Raw genomic sequence first — 24,317 nt, forward strand, 5'->3', positions numbered from 1 at the left:
GAGCATACGCCGGCTGGAGGGGACGGCGAGCGGGCGGGAGGCGGCAGGCAGCGCCGCGCCGCGCCGAGCCGAGCGAAGGAGGGACGCGCCGGGCACGGCCGCCACCAGCCCTCCCCAATCCTCCGTCATCCTTCTCGCCGCGGCCGCCTGGCCCCCTGACAGCCGGCGGAGCAGCATCCCCACACGGCCCCCTTCCCGTCAGGGTGGGTATGGGGGGCGCCCGCCCGCATCTTGGGGCGCAAACCCCGGGGGAAAGGCGGCCCCTCCGGCTCTTTGTGTGCGCGGAGGGAGGGGGAGGGGGCGGGGGAGGGGAGGGCAGGGCGCGATGCGCCGGGCCGGGGGGGCGCGGGGGACAAAAGCCCCTTTGTGGGGGCACGGCGAGGGGGTCGCCCCCTCCGCCACCGGCGCATTTTCAGGGGAGGGTTCCCCCTTCTCACCTTTCGCTGCCTGCCGGGGCCCTGCCCGGCTGCCGGCGGGGCCGGGCGAGGAGGGGGGTGCCGTATGTTCTCGGCGGGGGTCTGCGGGGGTCCCGGCGGGGGGCAGCCCCCCGGGGGATTTAGCCCCCCCCCCCACCCCTTCCGTTCATCGATGTTCCTGGCCTCCCTCCCCGGCCCCCCTCACCGCTTCTTTCGGGGGAGAAGGGGTGTCTGCGTTTGGGGGGGGCTGTGGGGTCGGTGTTTCCTCTTGTGGGGGGCGATGGGGGCGGGGGTCGATGGCCGCGGCCGGGTGCGAGTAGGGGGGACGAGAAGTTCAGCGCCGTTCCCGGGGGTGGCAGCTTTTTGTTACCTACCCGGAAAAATAACAGCTCGGGTACGGCTGTCTTCGCGTAGTGTTTGCCTGTAGGGGGTGGGGGTGTAAGGAACATATTTATTATTTTTTTGTGTGTGTCCCCCCCCTTCCCTGTTTTCCTGTTGTGGATATTTCTTCCTCAAATGTAGTTCAAATGCTCTGTGCTCTTTCTTTTCTCCCCCCCATCTTATTTGCTGGTCTCCTTTTCGTAAGTGTCTAAGGGTCTGGAGAAGATTCGCATTTCAATCAAAATATAATTTTTTTCTTTTTTCCTTAACATTTTTATGCCAGTTAAATTTACTGTTTGCCCAGCCTTATCCTTTTTTCCCTTCAAACACTCTCCGCCCCACCCCCCCCCCCCAAAAAAAAAACCATCTAAAGCCTTAATGGTCTATGGGTAAAGCAGCCCCCACTCCCCACACTTCCGCTGAAAGCCGGAGCGGTGCTGGGATCGGCAGCCTCCATTATGGAGCCGTTTTATACGGCTTTTGCTAGACAGGGCATCTTCTCATTCTCGACCCCCTCGGGTGGGACAGAGATGTCCCTCCTGTTCTCCAGCCCCTCGTGCCCCCGCCTCCCCCCGCCCCCCCCAAGATGATCCCCGTCGTCTTTGATCACCATCGTTGCTGGCACAGCAATGTGATATCAACTCTTATCGTGTGTTTATATAATGGCCTTTGTGCCTGTATGTGGGTATTTTATATTATATAAAAGGGGCTGGTGCAAAATGGTGTGTGTGTGGGGAAGCAGTGCTGGCGGCTGGATAGTATTATTTTTTTTGAGGCTGTGTACTATTGGATATTCACGTATGCAAACGCTCATGCAGAGCACACTCTCACACCGAGGTTGTGTGTGTGTTAATCCCTTATGGAAAACTAAATGATTGCCCTGCAGCCCCTGGGAATGATGCCTTGGCTGTAGAGTGCAGGAAGGGTGACAGGGATGGGGGGGTTTAAGACCGTGGGGGGAGGGAGGGTGGGAAGGAGGGATGGCTCTTTAAATTTTACGTGTATAAATAATACATGTGGGGTGATACAAATTTCACATATAAGAATATATATTTTATGGGTGCAATTTTCTTTCTTCTTGTAACAGTAGACCTGAAGATCAGAAGATAAAGGACGGAAGCTGTAGATGGTGGTGGGAGTGTGTGTGTGAAGCAGAAGCAAATGGGATAGATGTTTGAACTCCTGGAGCAGTTGTTGAGGGGGTGGGATGTGTGTGTCCTGCTGTCTTACCAGGAATCCAGGCTCTCGCTCTCTGGCTATCCTCCGCCCAGGTTTTCTACTCACACTTGTGTATGTGTGTGTCTTGGGAGGGGAGATAAAGCAAAATGACAGCTGTGCGAGACCATGATTTTTTTTTTTTACTCCATTATCCTGCTTCCCGCACCCTGGAGCATTTTTTAGATTCCCCGTTGGAGCCTGTTGCTTAATCAGCTACATGGGCTGCTGCCTGGTTGTATGAGCAGCCCTTCTTAACCTGGCTCCTGCCTGTCCCAGAAGGATGGGTCCCAATTTAGATTTGGGACTGTGGTGTTGCAGAACAGTACCTGCTGTGTCCCGGTGTGGAGCAGGCCCCACTGGGACTTCTTGCCCGGTCTCTGCCGTGTGCTCAGCTGTGCACGCCCCAGCTGGGAATTGGACTCCAGTGGAAGTGTTTGGGGTTCACAGGCCTGGGTAAACATGCCATGAAGGAAGGAGGATCGAGAGCCGTCTTCTTGACAGTGGAGTGACGGGTTCCCAGGGACACTCACCTTTGATCGTTTATTGGACTAGGAGCGTAAGCAAGTCAGATGTATGTTAATGTGGTTATACTGAACAGCAGGCAGTGGATAAAAATCATGTCTGTTTGCTGTGCCCTCACCCAGGTATGCCTGCCTCCTGGTTCGGTTCCCAAGGCTCTGCCTACATTCCTTGTAGTAAGAAAATCAGAAATAGCCACAGGGATTTGTAGACTTTAGATGCACAGAAACCCACATGCATAGCCAAATGCTAGGTGAGCGGACTCCACCTCTGAGTGTTTTGTGTGTGGTTTCTGGTGACTGCAGCTCTGCTTTCAGGGTTCACAATGTCCCCTGAATGCCTTGATAGGATTATTTCCCTGTACATCTCTGCAGCCTGTCCATTCTTTCTGTAATCCCATCTCCTGGGGCAGGAGAAGCAGCTCTGGGTTTATAGTATGCCCAGAATCCTGTAGCTGGGATTATTTTTTTGTACATCTGTCTCACAAGGCCATTTCTCCCTTCTTTCCTTCAGTGATGCTTCCTTCCCACCATGCTCCAGCAAGGAAAACTTCCTCGCACCCACTTGTGAAAACATGAATCATTCCTCACCTTTCCTGTCCCCCAACAGGCTCTGTGTCTGCATTTTGTACTCTAATAATGTGGCATTGCATAAATTAGGACTCCCTCTAGAAGGAGACACATTGACTGTCTCGGGAAGAGATGTGAATAAGTTGGTGGTCATAGAAGAGGCAAGGGAAAGGGGGGCTGGCTGTTAAGAGGGGAGCTGTGCTTGGCTGCTGGAGCTGTGTTTGGCCAAGATGTTTGCAGCAGAAGGGGAGGCTGGCAGAGAGAACAAACTCTGTGGCTGTGGTCCTTCCACCTGGTTGGTTTTCTGTGGAAGGTGAGTAGGCTGAGCCTGGGCATGTTGATGGGGTATATCAGGTCAAAGGGTTAGCTAATCATCTCATATAAAGGGATGAGGAAAGACCTGAGCTGCTGAAAACAAACAGCTGGCACACCTAGGTAGGCAAGAAAGATGGAGAGGCTCAGATAGACCAGAAGAGGTGGTGATCCTGTCAGCAGAAGCGTGTGGAGATGAGCAAGTGGTGTTCCCAGTCAGTGTGTGCCTGGCAGGGTTCAGTTCAGTGAGATGTCTTCTCCCTGTCCCCTGTGCCTCCTGCCTAAGAGCGATGAAGTCGCTTGCGCCTGGCAGTCTGTCTCTCGCAGCCCTTGGGTCCTGTGCTTCACCACCACCAAGGTGTTGGAGTAGGGCTGGGTCAGAGAAATGCTCCTCACTAGGTTTATTAAGCCTGACCCTTCTGGTGTCTCACAGGGCTACTTCTGTCCCAGTGCCAGGTACTGCACTGCTGTACCTCCTTACAGTGGTGTGGTGTGATCACACACTGAAATCTTCTTAGAAGGGGTTTCCTGAGCCCCTTCCAAGTCTCTCAGCAAAATGGTGAAGAGGTTCAATCATGCTTCATTCTAATAATGGGAACATGGGAAAAACATGCTCCAGAGTGTTCTGTTCCTGCGGTGTTTCTTGCTCATGCTGTCTCTGGAAGTTCAAGAGATCAGGAGAGGTGATAGAAGCTGTGTAGAAAGTGAAATATTTCAAGATTTAAAACTACTCAGCCTCTGGGTGAAATGGGGAAGTCTCTTCTGCAGTCTTACATGATTCACTTCCTGTTTCTGCTCTGACGCTGCTCCCTCTGTGCTTCTTTTCTCAGCACGACTGAACCATGGAGCTTCGAGTGGGAAACAAATACCGGCTGGGCAGAAAGATTGGCAGTGGTTCATTTGGAGACATTTACCTAGGTGAGTGTCAGAGTCTGTCTCAAGGTTGGTTTTCTCAATTGCATCATTGTTTTGGGGTTATTTTTCTTGCCTGTTGGTATTTGTGGGCACCATTTAAGGTTGGAGGTGAGAAAAAACTAATGGAATACTGCTAGAGGCTGCTGGCTTTCTCATGGCAAAGAAAGGGGTATGAGCTCAGCTTTGTCTTACCACATACTGGAGACATGGTGGTGGTTGATCAGACTGATTTAGATTTGGATTGTTTGGGGCATATTTGTCATACACCCTATTCCAGCGTTCTCACTTCCTCTTCTTGAGCTTGGGTGTGTGTGCATATAAACTCTGTTCACAGAGTGTGTGGTGGAAGGGAGGACATATCTCTTCTTTCAAGGATAGAAGGAATACAGTTTTGGGAAGACTGGTAGCAGAAGAGGTGGTCCAGGAGCTGTAAGAGAAAGGTCTGAGACTAGGAGGTGTAAAACAGGTCAGAGAGCCTGGCCTGGTTGAAGTCCTGGGGTTCAGATCTGTTAGATCTGTAATGGGATTTAGAGTTAATGTCTGGAATGACCTGAGCTGGAAGCTCAGTGGACAGAGCCCATGAGGTGCTGGGTTTCCTGTTACCACAGCAGGTCACCTGGGTAGTTCTTACAAGCCGGTGTGCTGATGTGTAGATATGTTCCCTGGTGCTTCACTTGCTCATGTTATTATCAGCTCAAAGCCTGTAGGGCCAGAGTGGCGAGACTACCCAGCAGCCTGCTCCATCCCTCCATGAGGGCTGATGTTACCTGTCTCTGGTTCTCACCACTACCTGTTCACTGTGGTCCTTCAGGCTGGTAGAAGGTTCTCTGCTTTGGTGTCTGCACCTTTTGGGTACTTGCAGGTGGTCGTCATGTGTTCCTTGACTGTTAATTTGTTCAGTTGAGTTGTATTTTGCTTCCCAGTACATCCACCACTGCTCGGTTTTGCTGGTCCTTCAATTTTTCCTAGTTTCTTCATCTGCTGAGCAGCTTGGAGGCAACACTGCATTTGAGGTGTGGCATTTCCAGTGCCTGGCAGTGGAGGACTACCCTTGAGTGATCTGTAATGTGATGCCTCTGCATAGGCTGCTTTGGGTCTCCTTGGCTTTCCCCATCACCAACACTATCAGGTTGCAGAATTGGCCCTAATACACTGTCACCTGTATTGTAGGAGAGCCCTTCTAGGATCTCCAGCATCTTCTCATCCCTCCCCAAGTCCCTTTCGTTGAATACCTCTAGTTCAGATTACTTTTTCCCATGACTGTAAATTGCTGTCTGTTTTCAACCTCTGTTTTTTATCTCCAGTTCCATCTTCCTTTATTAACCTCTCTTGATTGGTGTTGGCAGCCCCTCTTGATTAAACGTCCTGTGGGAATCATCAGTAACAGGCTTTGTTGCCACTTTTATCCAGAGCATGAACAAAGATGATAAATAATGGATCTGGGATCCCAGTTCCACTGTGTGCTGCCTTTACTGCAGCCTGTTCCTGTGTGCCGCTCCTCTGTGACCCTCCAGCCAGTTAGTGTCTTTGGTGACAGTGCTTTTAATTCCACAGTGCTAGGATTCAGTGGTGATAGCTTGGACACAGCTTTTTCCACTAAGCTAGGGCTTGACCCTCTCTAGGACAGTATAAATTGTCAGGATCCTGCAAAACATCTGGGGTACATGTGGGGAAAGGAGGTACTAAAGGGAAAGGCCTGATCCTGTATTGCTGCGTACCATGTAACAGGTCATCCACCTGTGCAAAGCAGGTATGGGAAATAGCCCCTGGTGAGTGGGTTGTGCCTGCCTTGCCTCTCACCAAAGAGAGGAAGCCCAGTGCTCCGGTGTGGTGAACACAACCAAGTTACTTGAATGCAGTATCAAAGCCCTTGTGATGTTCCTTGGGGTGCAAGCAAGCATGTTTTGAAGCAGTGATAGTGAGACTTCATGGAGCCTGGGTGACTCCCCAGCCTGGAGGGATTGGGCATGTAGTCTGTGTCTGTGGTGGTGCGTCTGGAGGACGCTTGTGCTCACGCTGTGCTCTCACGGCCTGCTCTGCAGACAGCAGGACTCATTCATGAGGACTTCTCTCCTGCACTGGGTTCACCTCACAGTTCTCTCCTTCAATAATGGTGTGGACACAGAGCAGGGCTTGTCTGTCTCAGAGGATTAGCAGGGGCTGTATGGTTTATCCTCAGCTTCTCTCTTTCAGGGTGTTAGTACCTTCACATCCTCTGTAACCAGTGGGTGCTGCATGCTGTCCTCTCTGGGTTTTGTTTTCGTTTCTTTTGTCTGTCAGAAGGAAACTGGGATTTCTACATGGGTTGGACTGTGTTAATCCTTAGCTGGGTCTTGAAGCACATTCCTTCCATCCCCTACTTTTAGGGATGGATGTGCTAGGTGGAATATTCTCCCCCCATTTGTTTGAGGGGGTGGGAGATGAGATCAGGCTGCCCATGGGCCTTGGCTAGCCCATTTACCTCTAAAAATGCTCGTTCAGAAGAGCAAAACCCAGTTTGCAGAGAAATTGCCGAGACCTTTGGGTCACAGGAGGTGAGAGGCCAGACCTCTTTGTCAGAGGTGCTGGCCAAGAGGCAGGGCAGGGTTGCTGGATGTGTAGGAAACGTTTGGCTGGGGTGCACACTGGTGGTGGAGAGGAGCTGGGCAGACAAAGCATGCTGGGACCTGAGCTGGCTGGGGACAGTTCCTGGTGGCAGGCTCCTCCCTTGCTGGGAGGGGAGTGCCTTCCCTTTGTTTCCTGGCTTGTTAACTCTCTCTCGCCCTATCTGCCTTCATCCATCTGTTCCCAGCCCTCCATTCTTCCCTTGTCAGGCTGTGGAGATGGGCACAGGCAGTGGGGAGTGTGGGGTGTTTATTGTATCAGACATGCAGTCAGGATTCCTCTCTGAAAAGATCCTGTTCAGCCGGTGACATCCTCTGTCCCTGGGGCCCCGTTTCAAAGAGCTTGTGATGAATGAGTTGAATTTGTGCAGCCCCCACAGCAGAGTGAGACTGGGGGAGGATGTTAGGAATTATCCCCCATCCTACATTCAGTCTCTTGAGTGGCTGAAGCTAGCAGACTCTGCTGTATTTGTCTGAAACATGGTGCTTTCCAGTCTGTAAAGAGAGCACAGAACTGTTGCTTTTGTCCTTGTAGCTTTAAAAAAGATGGTGGTCAAAGCATGGAACAAAGGATCAGAAAGAGTCCTGCCCTTAAATTCCCTCCTTGCTAGTAGTGGTCTCAGTCTGGGTGGATCTCTAGCCTAGAAATAGTACAGGGAGCCACTTGTAGACGTGGTGAGGTTTAGGGAGGGAGCAAGCCTAGAGTTCAGACAGTGACCCCCTCAGCAAAGAATAGGTCAGATTGGACCAGAGAAGGACCACGATAATGATTAGAGGGATGAAGCACCTCTGTTATGAGGAAAGGCTGAGAGAATTGGGATTGTTCAGCCTTGGAGAAGAGAAGGCTTTGGGGTGACCTAGTTCCAGCCTTCCCTCCCTGAAGGAAGCCTACAAGAAAGACTGGGAGAGACTTTTTGCAAGGGCACATAGTGGTAGGACAAGGAGAATGAGTTTAAACTGAAAAAGATTTAGATTAGATATTTAGAAGAAATTCTTTGCTATGAGGGTGGTGAGAGACTGGAAAAGATACCCCAGAGAAGTTGTGGATGCCGTATCCCTAGAAGTGTTCAGGGCCAGGTTGGATGGGGCTCTGAGCAACCTGATCTAGCAAAAGATGTCCCTGCCCATGGCAGGGATGTTGGAACTAGGTGATCTTTAAGGTCCCTTCCAACCCAAACCACTCTGTCTGTCTACTTGTGCTCTTTTAGGCTACAGGGTTGTTTCTTCTTTCTCTAAGTAACACCTGCATTTAGGCTACGGAGAGTGTGCGGCTGAAGGCCATCTGAATATTTGAATTGCACAATCACATTTTTGAAGAATCTGAGTCTTCTTGATGCCTGCCCCTGCTTTCCCTTTTCCAGCTTTATGTGCCCACAGATAACACTCCCTACCTGCAGACAACCTAGTAGGTGGATGCATCTTCATGTTTCTGAACACCCAGGGTAATGTGGAGAGGAGTTTCCACCATTCATGTTCTGGGAATTGGGTTCATTTGAAATGCTAACGCTGTAAAAAGTTGGAGAGACTCATTGCTTTTGTGTCAGAAAATGTATTGGGAGAGGGAGAAATTCTCCCTGAGGAACACATAAAGGTGCTGCTTCGGAGGATTTGGAGGAAAGTCTTCACAAAGGCAGGGGAAAGAGAGTAGGGAAGGAAGTGCTCTTATGTTTTTTGGATGTCCTGGGTGTTTCCATGCTGAATGAGGGCCAGTGATTGAACACTATTTTAAAAGGTGGACAGATACTAGACCCTTTTCTTGCTCTTTTCCTCCTTGCTCTTCCTGGTGCTTTTAAGAAGAGTCCTGTGGTGGAGTGAAAGGAATGTATAGACTTGTTTTTCTGGCCACCATTTTTTTAGTGGAAAATGCCAGCATCTTTTCAAAAGAAAGCATTGGACAAATGTGTCTACCTCTGAGGATGGCTTTTTCCCTTTCCCTCCTCCTGGATCCTGCATTAAAATCTGTATTAAATTAATCCCATTGCTCCTCCTTCCCGTCCCTCAGAGCACCCCAAATAATTCCTCTCCCTCCTTAGTGTTTACAGCCTTCAAATATTTGTAGACTGTTGTCATGTCCCATTCTTCCTCCCCACCCTTCTTAGTTGTATCTCTTGTCTATGTTACATATTTAGCTCTTTTAATCTTCCTTAGTAAATCAATCCCTCTAGGCCCCGATCGTTTTTGTTGCTCTCTTACAAATTCCTAGCAGCTTGTCTGTCTCAACCCAGCACTGCAGCATCTAGATCATGTGTTTTTGCTAGCAGGCAGCTCTTGGCTAACTTTGTGTACAAGCCAGAACTCTTCAGCTGGAGATGGATCTCTTTAGGATCCATGAGGAGAAGCAATGCAGTTGTGTGAACGTTTTCTTCTTTTCTTTGGTCTCTGACTCTGGAGGCAGTGTATGAAAGAGGATAAATGAAGAGATTTATCTGCAGCTTGTCCTTCTGAACTCTTAAAGTCTTATCACGGAGTTCAGGAGACCCAAATTAGCCAGACCTACCAAAACTAGCTATGGGATATCTGCAAAACATCACCTTTGACTCCAGCTCATGTTTGGCATGCATGTTCTAGAGTAGTTTATTTTATGATGGTGTCCATAAGCTGCTCATGATCAGGGCTGCTCTCTGTTTTGTGTTTAAGTACAGTTTCTAATAGTTCCAGATATGAGAAAGGGCTTGTAAGAGTGTGTGAAGCAGGCATGGCTGGGGAGGAGAGAGGCAAGACTTGAGTGTCATTCCCGTGACCTGTGTACAGATATTCCTTCTTTCCATTTGAGGATGATGTGAAACATCTGGAATCCTTTCAGCTAGTACAAGAAAAAGAGCAGCCTGTTCCTTCTTTGACAGTGCACTTTGGGACTAGAGTGCTGGCTTTTCCAGCTGGCAGCTCAGTTGTTTTCAGAGAGAAGTGTGTGGGGTAGTGGTTTAGTGTCATTGCAAAGTACCTAGGAATACCTTCAGCAGAGGTACCCAGGCAGCTTAATTCAGGACCAGATTCTGCTTATTTCTCCATGCTTCTAATTTGTGATATAGCAAATGCTTCTGTGTTGGCAAAAGATAAAGGTATTATTAAAACCCTCAGGAGAGGGAGAAGCTGGGGATTTAGAAATTGACTGTATTGAGCAGGTCAGCGCTGTGGAGAAAACAGAGAGAGCTGGCATGTTAGTAATGTCTCTTCCTGAACTAATTGGCTGTGTTGAAATGATGTAACTGAGGTAACCAGTAATCTTGCTAGGGAAGAGATACTCCGTATCACTGCCTGAGGGGCTGCTTGGGTTCAGGGGCTCGGTTTATGATCAGTGGAAGCTACAACTTCCACTGGGTTTAGATACTGTTGATATGTGCAGATTGACTTCCAAAGTCTGGCACTTTTTGAGATAACAAGGCAGTTCATGTGTAAGATTGTTGTTCCAGATGGACTTCAGGATCAGACCTGGTTTCCTATTCATGTATCTCTCTCTGGGCTTGAATTTAAAAGTGACAGTGCTGGAAACTGTATGAAGTGGCTGAATCTCATTTCTGTTGTAGAGGATAAATTTCAGAGCAAATCTTAAGGTTTTGGCATCTTTACAGGCCTTGTTAAAAGTGTTTAACTTCAGTAGAAGCTTGTGCAATCTTCTTTTCACTCTCATTCCTATGCAGGAGCCAATATTGCAACTGGTGAAGAGGTGGCCATCAAACTGGAATGTGTCAAAACCAAGCATCCCCAGCTCCACATTGAAAGCAAGTTCTACAAGATGATGCAGGGAGGAGGTGAGATGGGGAGGAAAGGATGGGACTGGGGGCGTGGTTGGAGAAAGAAATTACTCTGGAGGGCTTTAGAAAATAAATGATTCGGTGTTACACATGATCTTCTCAGCAGGGGATTCAGCATCTATTCTCTCTGTTCCCTGGGTTTAATCTTTTTCTTTCCCCAGTGGGTATCCCCTCCATTAAGTGGTGTGGAGCAGAGGGGGACTACAATGTGATGGTGATGGAACTCTTGGGGCCCAGCCTGGAAGATCTCTTCAACTTCTGTTCCCGCAAATTTAGTCTCAAGACAGTTCTGCTGCTGGCAGACCAGATGGTAAGTTTCCTCGGCAGCATTTGTGCCTACTCTCCTTTTCCATGCCTTTTCCCCTGCACACGCTCCTTTTCCATCCCCTCTGCTTGGGAACTGCTGTATCTCAGGCTTTCTTCATTTAGCACAAGTGGCTGCCAGCTTTCTATTTCTTGATGAAGTTAGGGGCCCTGGAACCTAGACACTGGTGGCATTTCCTTATCTCCATCCCTCCTTCCTTTGCCTGCTGCTTACCTCGTGTTAGTGTTGCACTGCATGATGAATTATTGGCACCTATCTTAATTCCACTGCTTGTGTCCTGGGTTTAAGACCCTTAGCTCTTCTGGACAGACCTGTTTCTTTCCCGGCCCAGCTAAGTTCAAAAGCTGACAATGTCAATGCTGAAGCTCAAAGTTTTAGTCCCTATAGACTTGCTTCCCATCCTTCCTTGTGATGTTAATGTTAATTCCTTCTCAGAGTGAGGAATGGGCTGGTGTGCAGGGATAAATTCCGTTTCCAGATCCTGCAGCTTCAAGAAGGTGTCTTTTCCTTGGCTGTCATCGCTGATATTCAATGCAAAGAGTTCTTGTCTTGCTCTGACAGGCCAGTGTCTTGGACAGGGTACTGTTTTTAACAGAAGCAGTTAAAATAAGTTTATTTCTTGCTTGTCTCACTCGTTATTTATTTATTTGTCTATTCCTCCTCCAGATCAGCCGTATTGAGTACATTCATTCCAAAAACTTCATCCATCGGGATGTGAAGCCAGACAACTTCCTCATGGGCCTTGGCAAAAAGGGCAACCTCGTATACATCATTGATTTTGGTTTGGCCAAGAAGTACCGAGATGCCCGGACTCACCAGCATATCCCCTATCGGGAAAACAAGAATCTGACTGGCACAGCCCGTTATGCTTCTATCAACACCCACCTGGGAATTGGTGAGCCTGCTTGCTGTTGCCTCTTGATGGGGCTTTCCAGGGGTGGTTGTATGCCCCCAGAAGGAAGGGGTTGGGTCCTTTGTCTGACTCTGCTGCTGACCTGCCTTGAGATGGTGGGCAAATAACTTAAATGCTATGTTACTTCTGCTGCTGCGGTGGCACTCGGGGCTCCTGAAGGCAGAAGCTCCTGATCTGTGTTTGTGCGCTGCTTAGTGCAGGAGGCCCTGTTGAGCATCAAGGCTGTGACCTTCCCGACTACTCCTACTAAATCTGCCTTTGCACAATATTTGCAGGCTCATTAGATGTGTAAAGGAGTCACAGGCACTGAGCCTTTAGAAATATATGCAGTTGAAACCTGTCTTTTTGACTCCTGAGTGCCTTCGTTAGTGGTTGTTCTGTAGCTGTCAGAGCTGGAAGATAGAGGCCCACTGCAGTATGGTGTTACCCACCACTGAGGATGGGGATGTGCTGGAAATGTACAGGAAGCTGGAATGAGGGGAGGCTTCCAGCTGCCCGGACACCCCTGTTTTGTGACTGAGGATTGGCTGTCACAGGCCTTCAGAATACCAATGTGTCTGTCAACTGCCCAAACCCAGGAGAACCTGCAGGGGAGTAAGGTTCTGCCCTTAATGTGTGTGGTTAGTACTGAAGGAATAAAACTAGGCTGGAAAAGAGCGCTGAGTGCTCCATCCAGGTCTTACACTGGTGATGACCATCATCCCGGGTTTTGTAAAAAACCTTGTGCGGTATACCCACTGTGCTTAAACCTCCTGAAGTAATCTAAACTCTTGTCCTGGGAGTCAGCCCCTGGTGGCTGTGAGGAACATAGTTGAAAACTCTTGGAATTTTCTCTTCTGTTCTTTGCCCAAAAACTTCTTTCCAGCATTTGACTTTCTTTCTCTGCTAAATTTTAGCTAAACTATGTTCACAGTACGAGGCTTCCTTATTTACTATAGGGTCCATTTGGAGCAGGCTGACTTGGTTCTGCTATTGACTGGTAACTCCAAGGAGCAGAAACACCAAAGCTGTCTTGCCTGTTGGACCCAGGGAAGTATTTGCTGTGCTTGCAGATTGTTTCTATCTCTGGGAGGCCTTTCTTCTGAAGTGTATAACCTAACCTGGGAATCTGAAAATCAGAGCAAGGTACTCAAACCTTTTAAACTAACAGCTTCCACAGAATTTCACATCCTCATTCTTCTTGCATTCTCCCCTCTTGCAGATATTTCTCAGATATCTGAAGTCAACACTTGGCCTGCAAAAAATAAAGCAATTTTTCCCACTGTCTTCCTTGCTTAATACTGTATAACTTTAGATGGAGAATACTTTATTTATATCAAAATGGGGAGTGTTGTGTGCTGAGAGTGGGCTATAATCTCCTGAACTCTTCCGTGTTATAAAAATAGTTCTCGTAGAGCTTTCTGAGTTGGCCTTCTGTATTTTGGCTTGACCTGCATATATATAACTGACTCTATTGAATTCTCAGTCAAGATTTTCACAGCCATGGTAACTGCCACAAGGAGACACGCACAAAATAATTCTCACTACTATGTCTGTCGATTCTTTTGTGTATGCCTGCTCTGCCTGAACTGATCATGAGAGGCTAAATGTCTGGTGTGTGGCTTTTGAACGACTTCATTATTCATTCCACCCCAACTTAGCCCTTTACTACTGGTGCTTGGCTTGCGTGTCAGGATGAACCAACAACGTCTAAACAGTAATCCAAGGGCAAATTGCATATGCCATCAGTCTGAGTGCAGCCGCCACTCTCTCCATGCCCTTTGCTTTGGGAAAGTCTGGGTGTGAGTTACTCTGCGCAACAGGTCACAGGTGTATTATCTCCACGTTGCAAATAGTTGCCCTGAACGGCATAAAGGTTACATGACTTGCCCGGAGGAAAGGGGGTGGGAGTGTTTGGGTTTCAGCTGGAGTTCCTGTTTCGCAAGACCTTGCCACAGGGTATATGACAGAGATATTTGTGAGTTAGCAACATTGCCATGGGAACCATCACTCTGAACTTTTTGACTTTTCAGAGACTAAATTCTCTGTCTTAATGTTACATTAATGTGGTCCAGGGAGAGGGAAGGAACCAGGTGCCAGGGTATTTGTGTGCCAGGAATAGCAAATGAATAAATGCCTTTATTTGAATTTGCAAGCTAAGGGTTGGGCATTCTGATGTCTGGAAGAAGCACATTTTTTTTCCCAGTGACTGGGGAAAAAAGTAGGAGGTGAAACTGGGGAGGGCTCCACAGCTGGAGACTTGCCGTTGGGGGAGTCATTGGACTGTGCTGGCTTTGGTTCATGCATTCCAGTCAATTTTCACATGCTCTAGGGATGAGAGTCCCTTGCACCCACTGTAGCCTGTAATGTCTGAAATAGATGCCCAGGCTGCCCAGGAGACAATCTTGGAAGAAGCCTGATGGTCTCTGTCTGGGTGACAGGGGGTGAGCGGGGGGCAGTGCCTTACCAAATGAATGTATCCTAGATGGTAAGAGTGTAGGCTGTGTAGATCATAAGTCCTCCTGCTCATCCTGCCCCCTATCACCCATTCCAGATTCTTGTGTGTTTTTAAAGGCTGTTGCCATGCAGTGGGGAGAGAAAGGGGAACTCTAATCCAGCATGTGCAAGATCAGATCTGAGTATGTAATCAGGAAAACATTGCTTGGTTAAGCCTGCCTGCAGCTGGGCTGGCTTCAGGGAAGACAGCTGATTTCTAAGGAGTTCTGCATGGGAGCAGCATCACTTTGGTAGGATCAGAGTGGAGGAAAACACTCTTTGGACCAGGAGACAGTTTAGGCTGCAAAGAAACACATTTTATCATGAACTTTGTGTCCGAGACAACCAGGTCCTCAGTCTTTGGTCTGTGTCCAAGCATATCTTGTCTTGTCCTGCCACTCACCCCTGACTTGGCTTCTGAGGACCCTGCTTTGGGAGGGGAAGGTGTGGGCTGGCTGGGAACCACGCTGGAGGTGAGAGGGAACTGGCAAGAGATTGCTTGCAGAGTGGGTTGGGTTTGAGAGGTCATGCTGGTTTGTGTGGGGAGGCGACCTTGTATTTCATATTGGAAGGGCTTTTGGGAAGGAAGGAGGAAAGGATGAGTGTCTTATGAAAAAGACATTTTTCATAAAATTAGCTTTCAAAAAAAAAACCCATGGTAGGGGAGCTGAGTTAAAATGGAGAGAGGAAGTGTGGTGTGGTATCACAGGTCATCACTATAATCCTGCTTCTGGACTGGCTTGTTTAGCAGATGCATTCACATCACTTGTATTTTTCTTTCTCTTTTCGAACTCCAAAGTGAGTTGTGGGGTTTTTTTGTGTGTGTTTTTTTTTACTCCTTCAGCCCAGGGATGCTCTGAGAGGTAGTCACTGATTGTCAGGTTTCTAAAAGTGGAAAGCAGTAACACTAAATAATGTTTCCTCGGTCAAGTTTTATTTCTAACTCTTCACTGTTTAATGTTATCTAGTATCCTGAGGATGTTGGCATATGAGGCCGTGCAAAAAAGGTAATTATATATTGGGAGATGTGTAATAGTAACTGAAGATGAAACAAAGAATCAGGATGTATGAACTGTTGTCCTTTCCCCTTCTCCAACAATTAATTTAGGATCTTGTACAGAGGGTTACAGGTAACAGACTGCTACAATGTCTTGAGGTAGCTGCACAACTGTGATGCATCGTGTTGGTAACTCAGGCTCATCACAGGTTTGAGTCTCAGTGAAGTTGTTTAAGTGGGCTGCAATGGCCACGTGTATGTGGGGTGCTAAACATGAGGAGTGCAACATAGTCCAACACTTATCATTCAGTTTTTTAATAATTAGGTGTTGTGTTTGCAGTTGTTTTTCCTTGATCATGTTGCTGTGTTAGGACACGTTAAGGTGTGTTTACATGCACATAATGGATACTAGCTGGCTTCCCAACTTGGTTTTTAACCCCTCTCATTGCCTTCAGTGAGGGCTCGTAGCATCCCCCACTGACTTCAGTCTCCCTAATCTCATTCTAGCCTTCCCTAAAGTGCCAGGACTGTGCCCAGTCGTATGTTTGCAGAATGTATCCCGTTCTGGATGGGACTGGTGGCTGTGCTCCAAAGTTCTCTGCTTCACACAAGTGGAGGTGTGTTATTCAGCCTGCCCTAAGCAGTTTGGAGTTCAAGCAGGATTTTGGAGACAACATCCTGATTTATTCCTGAAAGGCTGATTTGCTTGTTCAGTAGGTTTCTCTGGTTCCTGCCCTGCCTTTCCCTACTCCTCTGAGGGGAACCACTACTCTCTAGTCAAGAAGCCACAGCTAGAGGTGTTAAAGCTACAGCACAGATAAGTCAAGGCCTGGCAAGTCTGCAGGACTGAGGTTATCCTTGTCTCCTGTGCTTTCAAGCCCTGGGTGTGTGTTCTGACTCCATTTCCACATGGCTCCTGTCTAAGGATGTAGGTCATTAGCCAATATTGTTTAGTTTTGTTTATTTGATATGCATGGTGAGTAATCGCAGCCCTCTGAGAGTACATGTATCCCAACCCTAGGCTAAATGCAGAACTGGCTTTCTTTTCTCTGCTCATGTCATAGCATCTAAGTATCTCCCAGACAGTCATGTAATTATCTTTGGCAGTGGCCTGATAAGATTAGGAAGTATTAGCCCCTTTAAAGTGGGCAACTTGAGACAGTAAGTGAGTGAGGTCAAAAAATGCTGAAATTTCTGCATGCTCGAAGTATGACTCTTTAGGAATCTGCAGGGCTGGTCTCTCCTCTACCATCTTGGAATGTGGCATTTTTATGGTGTTACATGTGCTTTAGCCCAAATGATCTCTCTCTCTCTCTGGAATGATGGGAACCGCTCCCCCCCCCCCCCCCGCCTTTTTCTTCTGCAACCACAGTACTTTTTTTTTTCCCCTCAACAGTTTTAACTTGCCAAGCCCTCATTTTTCAAAACAACTAGGAGGTTATGAGAGAGATTCGTGAGGAATAAAGAGCCTTGTGACCCACAGCCTGTGTTGTTACATGTGGATATGTGTATCTGTGACTTGCTACTCTTTTGTCATGATTCAGCTCAGCTAACAGAAAAAGGGATAACTGTAGTGGTCAACTGGCCTTTGAATGGGGCAGGTAGTAGCATGCATCTGACACTGACAGTCCACAGACTAGTACATAATCTGCAGCATCTTCCAGGATGAGGCACTGAATCCAGCAAAATGTGCTGTAGTAAATTAATCTAATAGATGAAGCTCTTTAGTCTTTCCTCTATCCCTGTGCTCTCCCTTAAGCCATATTTTGCCTGCCTGTTTTCTGTCAGTTCATGTTCTTCTGGAGATGTAAAGTACTTTCTCCAAAGTGTTTATTTTATTTGGGAGGGAAACAAGAACAAGACAATCTTGCCAAGATTTATAGATGAATTTGCAAGAAATGTTGGAGGAGTTAGGAGGAGTTAACCAGGCAGTATTTGCAGTTGTTGAGATTCTGCATCAAATCCTTCTTGAGCTAGCTTGAAACTTAAAATGGCTTGGCTATTTCAGAGAACAAGGTCAATGTGAAATGTTGGGGTTTTTTTGGTTTTTTTTTGTTTGTTTGTTTGTTTTTTTTTTGGTGAGCCAGTTTCTTTTGTTTCATAGTAAGTTTTGTCTAAATATGGGTTCTTCCAATGGCATCTTAAGGGCAACCCTTGGTCTGAGTAGAGTTGGTATGATGCCAGTTACACAGTCATTCCCCATTTGGAGGGGGATTTTTTTTTTTTTTTTCCAAAGTATGCCTCTTTTCTCCACAGTTTGAAAAATGTCACCAAGCTGGAAAGACATCTTTACACATTACATGTAAGGCTTTGACTATCAGCTAACTATCAACAAAGTTGTTTACTCCTAAAAGGGGTCCCTAGTTCCTTGTTTCTGCCCTGCTTAAAGGCTATCAGCAATTTAATTAGATGTGTATGAAAGGGCTGTGTTGGACTTAACTCTCTTAGCTTTGTCTATCTGTGACTCCCTCTGTCATGACTAATCCCTGGATTGAAGAATCATTCTGGGTGGGGAAGTGTAGGTGCCCTTCCTCTGGGACTGGGAAGAGCAAAGTATGCAGGGTTGCTGCAGCAGTTCTTGAGATGTGAAATTCTTGTGTGAATTAAGGCTTGTCCTAGTGAGGAGGTAGTCAGAGTCATTAGTTATGAAGTGGGTTGGGCTGTATGGGGAGAGGAGCACCTTAACTCTTGTAATATGATGACCATCATCGCAGGAATTTGCTCTGGAATGTCTTCTACAAGTTTGACTATCTATAGAAATCTATGAGAAAAGAGAAAGGTGTTTGTTCTGTTCAGTGTTCACTTCCAAAGCTATGTGATTGCCAAAGCAGTTTTGGTTGCTGCTCACTCCTTGCCCCTTTGTAACTTCTCACAGAACAAAGTCGCCGTGATGACCTGGAGAGCCTGGGTTATGTGCTCATGTATTTCAACCTGGGCTCGCTGCCCTGGCAGGGCCTCAAGGCTGCCACCAAGCGCCAAAAGTACGAGAGGATCAGCGAGAAAAAGATGTCAACGCCCATCGAGGTGCTCTGCAAAGGGTACCCTTGTAAGTGCTCTCATCTTGATGGCTGTCTTGTCTGCTGCTTGGCTTGCTCACCTGGTGAAACTCCCTGTAATCTTGAATCCCAAAGGGCAGTGGCCAGTACCCCAGATAAGGATGTGCTGCTGACACCGGTGATGAGAAATATAATAGAGTGGTCATGGTACAGTTTGGGTTCAGGAGAGGGAAATGTGTTTTTGTGGACAGTCAAACCCTACGTTAGTAAGGGCATGGGAGTGCTGAGAGGGGGCGTCTTTAGGACCTTGTGAGCATTTATAGAGGGAGTGGGCATTGAGCTGAGACAGTATGCTGATGATGCTGAATTTTTACTGGTTAATGAGGAGTCCCAGGAATAACCAGGCGATAAAGTGGCAAATGCAGTTCTTTGTAGGTAAATGTAGGTAATGTATGTGGGAACATAAGAGAAGTCTTGGTCCTCATGACGTGTGCACAATAGTAGGCTCCGGCTGACCAGTGCCACTCACCAATGGGCTGTTGGAATTACAGTCAATTGTTCTGTGAAAACATCAACTTTGTGCTCAGTGGCTGCTGAGGAAAGAGAGCATTAGGAATTACTAGGAATGAAGCCCAAACAGCGTGCATAAACCCTTGGCCCACTTGCACCTTCCATGCACTGTGTAGGTCTGGTCTATCCCAGTGTTTCACAAAGGATGTGGTATAACTGAGAAAAGGCCCAAGAAAGGGTTAAAAGGGTGACCAGAAGTGAGTTGATTTCTGTCCAAGTAATGAAAAAGAGATGGGTAGAGAGATGATAGAAGTCTACTCTTTGGCTATGCCTACTGAAGTTTGGATGGGAGCTGGTTATTTGGTGGCACCAGTTTTTGTATTGAGAGACAAACAGTGCTGGTATCTGCCAGCTTCAAAAGAAAAGGATGTGGTTCTTCACACAGCCAGTAGCAGACCTGTGGAACTCCTTCCCAGAAGATGTTGTGGATACTTAAATCTTACAGGAGTTTGAGGAGAGATGGGACAAGTATGTGGAAGAGAGATCCTGTGAGGATTACTAAATAGTTAGGAGCTACATCCAGATCAGGAAGTTCCTGGAGCTGAAAGTATGTTCTGGGCTAATGTTGGTGGAAGTGTCAGATGTGCCTGCCCCACTCTTTCTCTTCTTGTCTACTTCTGGCCACTGCTTATGACAGGCTACTGAGGTAGGAGGACTTCTGTTCTGTGTTAAACTTCCCAAAGCTCATCTTCAGCTCTTCTTTAGGCCTGTATTCTTAATGTCCTTCAGCAGGCACTGTAACTTGCTAGGTCTTGCTTAGAGAAGCTGACAGAAAGAGATGCATAACATTTTCTCTGGTAAAAGGAGAGCTGGGGTCCTTTTGGTGGCCAAAGCACTGCCACCAGCAGGCTCAGTTTTTGTTACACAGCTCTGTTTGTGCTGTCCTGGTCCAGCAAGCCACTGTCAAAAGGCTGCAGGGGCTCCATGGTGGGACCAGGGAGGTTGGATGGCCAACAACAGCCATCAGCTGTTCTCTGCTCTCTCCAGCTGAGTTCTCAACATACCTCAACTTCTGCCGTTCACTGAGGTTTGATGATAAACCTGACTACTCGTACCTGCGGCAACTCTTCCGCAACCTCTTCCACCGCCAAGGCTTCTCCTATGACTACGTCTTTGACTGGAACATGCTTAAATTTGTGAGTGTTTGGCAAAAGGGCCGGACCAGGGTTGGTTTGTGTCTTGGAGATGGGGGAGGAAGGTTGAAAACTGCCTGCTGTCTGTGCTTAGCCCTGGTGAACAGCTTGAGCAAAGGTAGAGTGAAAAAGAGGCAGAATTGTGTTGTATATAACTGACAGGGGGTATAGCTATTGTTGTATTAGTGTGTCTGATGGAGCATGTGTGTCAGTAGATCTATAGCTAGAGGTAGGTAAAGGCAATTTTTCAGGAGAGAACTGTATTTGGAGCTGGGACACGATTGTAATAACAGCTGTAAATTCATATGCTTTCTTACTTGTTTCATTTTAGAAGAGAATGAGGTTCTTTCTTGGTGCAGTGGAAGATGGTGGGGGGAGTTTTGGGGATGGAGCTCCATTTCCTTGGCATGATGGAGCATCGTGTGTTTTCCATCCGGGGCTGCTGCTGTCTCCTGCCTGACAGCCGTGTGTGGCGTGGGGGTTTCTCTACTCAGGGAGCAGCCCGGAACCCTGAGGATATGGATCGGGAGCGGCGAGAGCACGAGCGAGAGGAGAGGATGGGGCAACTCCGAGGGTCAGCCACGCGAGCGCTGCCCCCTGGCCCACCTGCTGGAGCCACTGCCAACCGTCTTCGCAATGTCACTGAGCCCATGGCCTCCACCCCCACCTCCCGAATCCAGCAGTCCGGTGAGGGGGCTTAGGAGAGCTGGGGGAGGGTGCTACCCTTGTTGTTGGCTGGAAACCAAAACCATTGACTGATATTCTTGTCTCAACGTTTTTCTGCTCCAACAGGCAACACGTCCCCCAGAGCAATCTCAAGAGTGGACAGGGAGCGGAAGGTCAGCATGAGGTTACACCGAGGAGCTCCTGCCAACGTCTCCTCATCTGACCTCACAGGGCGGCAAGAAGTGTCACGGATTTCAGCATCACAGGTGAGTTCCTGCTGCAGTGTTCCTGGCCTTGGCCTTGGACGTCTGAGAAGGTTTACAGAGCAGTTTTTGTCTGATATGCTGGAGCTGACATGAGCTGGAAGCTCCTGGTATGGTGAAGGGAATGGTACCATCTTACACCCTTGCTCTTCTGTTGAATATTTTCTGGAGGCCATGCTCAGTACTGCCATTTTAGCTCTCTGCTTTTCTTTGAGTAAGCCTTCATTTTGTTGTCTTCCAGACCACAGTGGTTTGGAGAAGCAGAGCAGTAAACTCTTGAGAAGGGAGAGTGTTCTGAGAGAAAAGTGCAGCCACTCTGTTTTGGTGCCTTTTTTTCTTTTTTCTTCCTCTCCAGCCCTTAGCATCTCTTCCTTTTCTTTTGTAGACAAGTGTGCCATTTGATCATCTTGGGAAGTGAGGAGCAATTGCCACTGGACCAGTGTTTGCTTAGGTGAGCCTGTACTCATGCCTGGGAACCCCTGAGGAGGGATTTGCGGGGGAAAAAAAAAAAGCCTTAAGGCTTTATGTTGTTGTGGGAGATGGTTATATTTCCTTTCCTTTCACCTTACTTTGAGATGTTTTTTGGCTTCAGAGGGAAGAGTAAGGTTGGCTGCCAAATTCTTGAAGGGACAGATTGTCTAAAATGTAAAGGTAGCTTCCATTTCTCCAGGAGGATGGGAAGGGTGGAGAAGGTGCTGGGCTGGGGAGTCATTTCATTAGTTTCTCATGATTGCTGTTTTGGCAGTGTGACAGTGTTGGGGTGGAGGGTGCAGGTAATCAAGCATGCAAGACTTTATACAGCTACTGAGTGCCTCTTGTAGAGGAAATGACAGTAGCTGGGCAAGGTAACTCTGAGGGGAGGCAGGAATGTAGAAGGGATGATTTAATTTGTTAGACTCCAGCTGGCAATGGAAGTGCTGGGAAGAGCCTTTACTCCTAACATCTCTTGCCTTTTTCTCTCTTTTGAATTCTCTTTTTAGTGTCTTCACTGTATTTTTCTTTTAAAAAACAAAAAACCCAAAAAACAAACAAAAACCTAAAAAAAATAAAAGCCACAAAAAAACCCAACAGAATTTCTTTTTGCCAATGATGAGGAGTCGAGCTGTGTCCCCGCGCTGGTGTGAGCTGTTTCCAGAGGGCCACCGGTCCCCGGCGTGAGCGTCTCCGAGGAGCTGTCACACGTGGGAGCCATGTGGGAACACCTGCGCTGCCCCCCAGCCCCTACCGCTGCCCCCACTGGCTATCCTCAGTTCCCTCTCCTGACTCTGCTCCTGGTTTTGATTTCTCTCTTTTTTCTTCTTCTTGGATATCTTCTCTTGCTTTATTTTTTTTTAATATTGTTTTCAAATCATATGGTTTCTAGCCGTATAAATTTAAGCTTTGCTCTCCTTTTTTTTTTTCTGAGAGCAGGGGTTGGTGGTGGGTGGGTGAGGTATTTTTTTAGTCTTTTTTTTTGCTTTTGTTCTTTTCAGGAGCCTTGTGGGCCAGGAGGGAATCAGATTCTAGCCACACTTGATGGTAGAAGTCTGATTTTTATTATTATGACAGAATTTATTTTCTCAAGCATTAAACACATTTTAAGCTGTGAGGGGAATTGTGGCAACAGCCTAATCATTGACTCGGGCTTCCTTTCCTTGGGTGGCTTCTCTGCGGTTTCTTTTTTGGCTGTTGGGAGAAGTGCCAGCCTTCCCTGATCCAAGTGGTCCTCACATGCCGAGGGATCTCTTTGGAGAGGCACCTAGTCCCATGGAGGATGGGATTGTTGGAGCTGACATACAGGGAGAAATATGCTTCTCATCCCTGCAGCGGGGTCTTTTTTTTTTTTTTTTTTTTTTGTCTGGCTGTGCGTGTTTTTCTATTTTTATTTTTTAATTAAAACTTGTTTTAATTCCTGCGGAGAGAGTTTGGGACTTGAGGAGAAGAGAGAGGCACACAGAAACTGGAGTTTGGTGTTCTTTCAGAGCGATGGTTCTTGCTCTCTCCTTTCCTCATGCAACCCCAAGTAAGATCCACCAATACATGCACAATCCCCTCCTGCCCTCTCCCACCTGTCTCCCCCCTCTTTTCCCCCCCACTTTAGTTGTTTTTAAATATAATTTAGGAATACTCAAGCTGCTTTGTGGTACTTGGGGCTTTGAAACACAAATGATCACCACTGCGACCTATGGCCTGTAGCAGACACACTGTCACTGTAGTGTGGAGCCGATGGGTTGTTGGCAGGGCGGGGAGGGTGGGGTTAGTCTTTGTTTTGTTTGTTTTTACCCTTTCTATTTAACACTTTATTTTTCCTCCCTGTTTTTTTCCTAATTTATTTACCCCTCTTACTGTCTCTCTCTTTTTTTTAAATTAAAGAGCAAAACTTTTTATTACTTTGTAATTTAAAAAAAACAAAAAAAAACCTGAAGAACTTTGGGGGGGATTTTGTACTTTTTTCCTGTGTAAATATTGGACTTTTTTGAGCTTTATCGTGGTTGTTAATTTGAAGTAATAAAGTAGAAAATGATAAAGTGACGCCAGCATCTGTAATTTCTTCCTTTAGTGACCCTGGCATCTTTGCTGGGAGTCACATCTTACACACAGGATGCATGGTCTTGTGGCTGAACCTGTTTCTGAATTCCAGGAACAAGTTCGATTAGAATTACTGGAAAAAGAAGCACAGGACTGGAGCACCTATTAATAAACCTGAGTTGATCTCTGCGGCTGCAGCCTTGGAACAGGCGAGAGTTATGTGAAATCTGATTCATGATCTCTTGGTTCCTGGATCTGAGCCTCTGGCATCTCATGCATCTGGCCTTGAGGATGAGAGAGGGATGGGCCTTTCCATGCTGTTGGCTTTGGGTGTGTGCTGACTTTGACAGAGGTGGACCTGGATTTTGTGTTTTTTGCTTTCTTCAAACCTAAGTCCTGAAGGAGAGAGGCGTGGAGCAATTGACAACAGCACGGTGCCTGATGCAAACAGACTGAACTCCCCGTGAAGTGGCACCTGCTGCTTTGGTGTCTGCGGTGGTGTGGGTTTGTTTGGGTTTCTCCTCCTTTGGTTGTCTGACCTGTCTGGCAGTAAAATACTAAATTTTAATACTGATTTATTTCTAAATTGCTGCTGCTATAGTTACGCATCCCTGCATTATCCTGATGAGAGGCCTGGTTGTTCCAGGCCCTGTCAAACCCTTGAAAGTTATTTTCAGAAATAGCTGCTGGGAATAAATGATGGATCTTGGTGACTTTGCAAATTCTTTCCAAGCCTGTTCTCTGCCAGCCGGCCAGGAAGAGCTGTTCCTTTGTTTTCCTGCTGCA

General features: G+C 47.3%; 1 protein-coding gene across 1 annotated transcript; it reads left to right on the top strand.

The window, feature by feature from the left end:
* Positions 1 to 23,537, top strand: CSNK1E (casein kinase 1 epsilon). The gene is made up of 11 exons (XM_040061646.2): positions 1 to 203; positions 4,246 to 4,333; positions 10,572 to 10,682; positions 10,847 to 10,995; positions 11,677 to 11,905; positions 18,271 to 18,441; positions 19,949 to 20,097; positions 20,589 to 20,781; positions 20,887 to 21,026; positions 21,409 to 21,474; positions 22,004 to 23,537. Exons 2-10 carry the CDS (start codon positions 4,258 to 4,260, stop codon positions 21,439 to 21,441), a joined length of 1,251 nt encoding a protein of 416 aa, XP_039917580.1. The 5' UTR covers positions 1 to 203; positions 4,246 to 4,257; the 3' UTR covers positions 21,442 to 21,474; positions 22,004 to 23,537.
* Positions 23,538 to 24,317: the final 780 nt, after the last annotated feature.

This window comes from Hirundo rustica, chromosome 4 (genome assembly GCF_015227805.2).
Source record: "Hirundo rustica isolate bHirRus1 chromosome 4, bHirRus1.pri.v3, whole genome shotgun sequence".
Taxonomy (NCBI): Eukaryota; Metazoa; Chordata; class Aves; order Passeriformes; family Hirundinidae; genus Hirundo; species Hirundo rustica.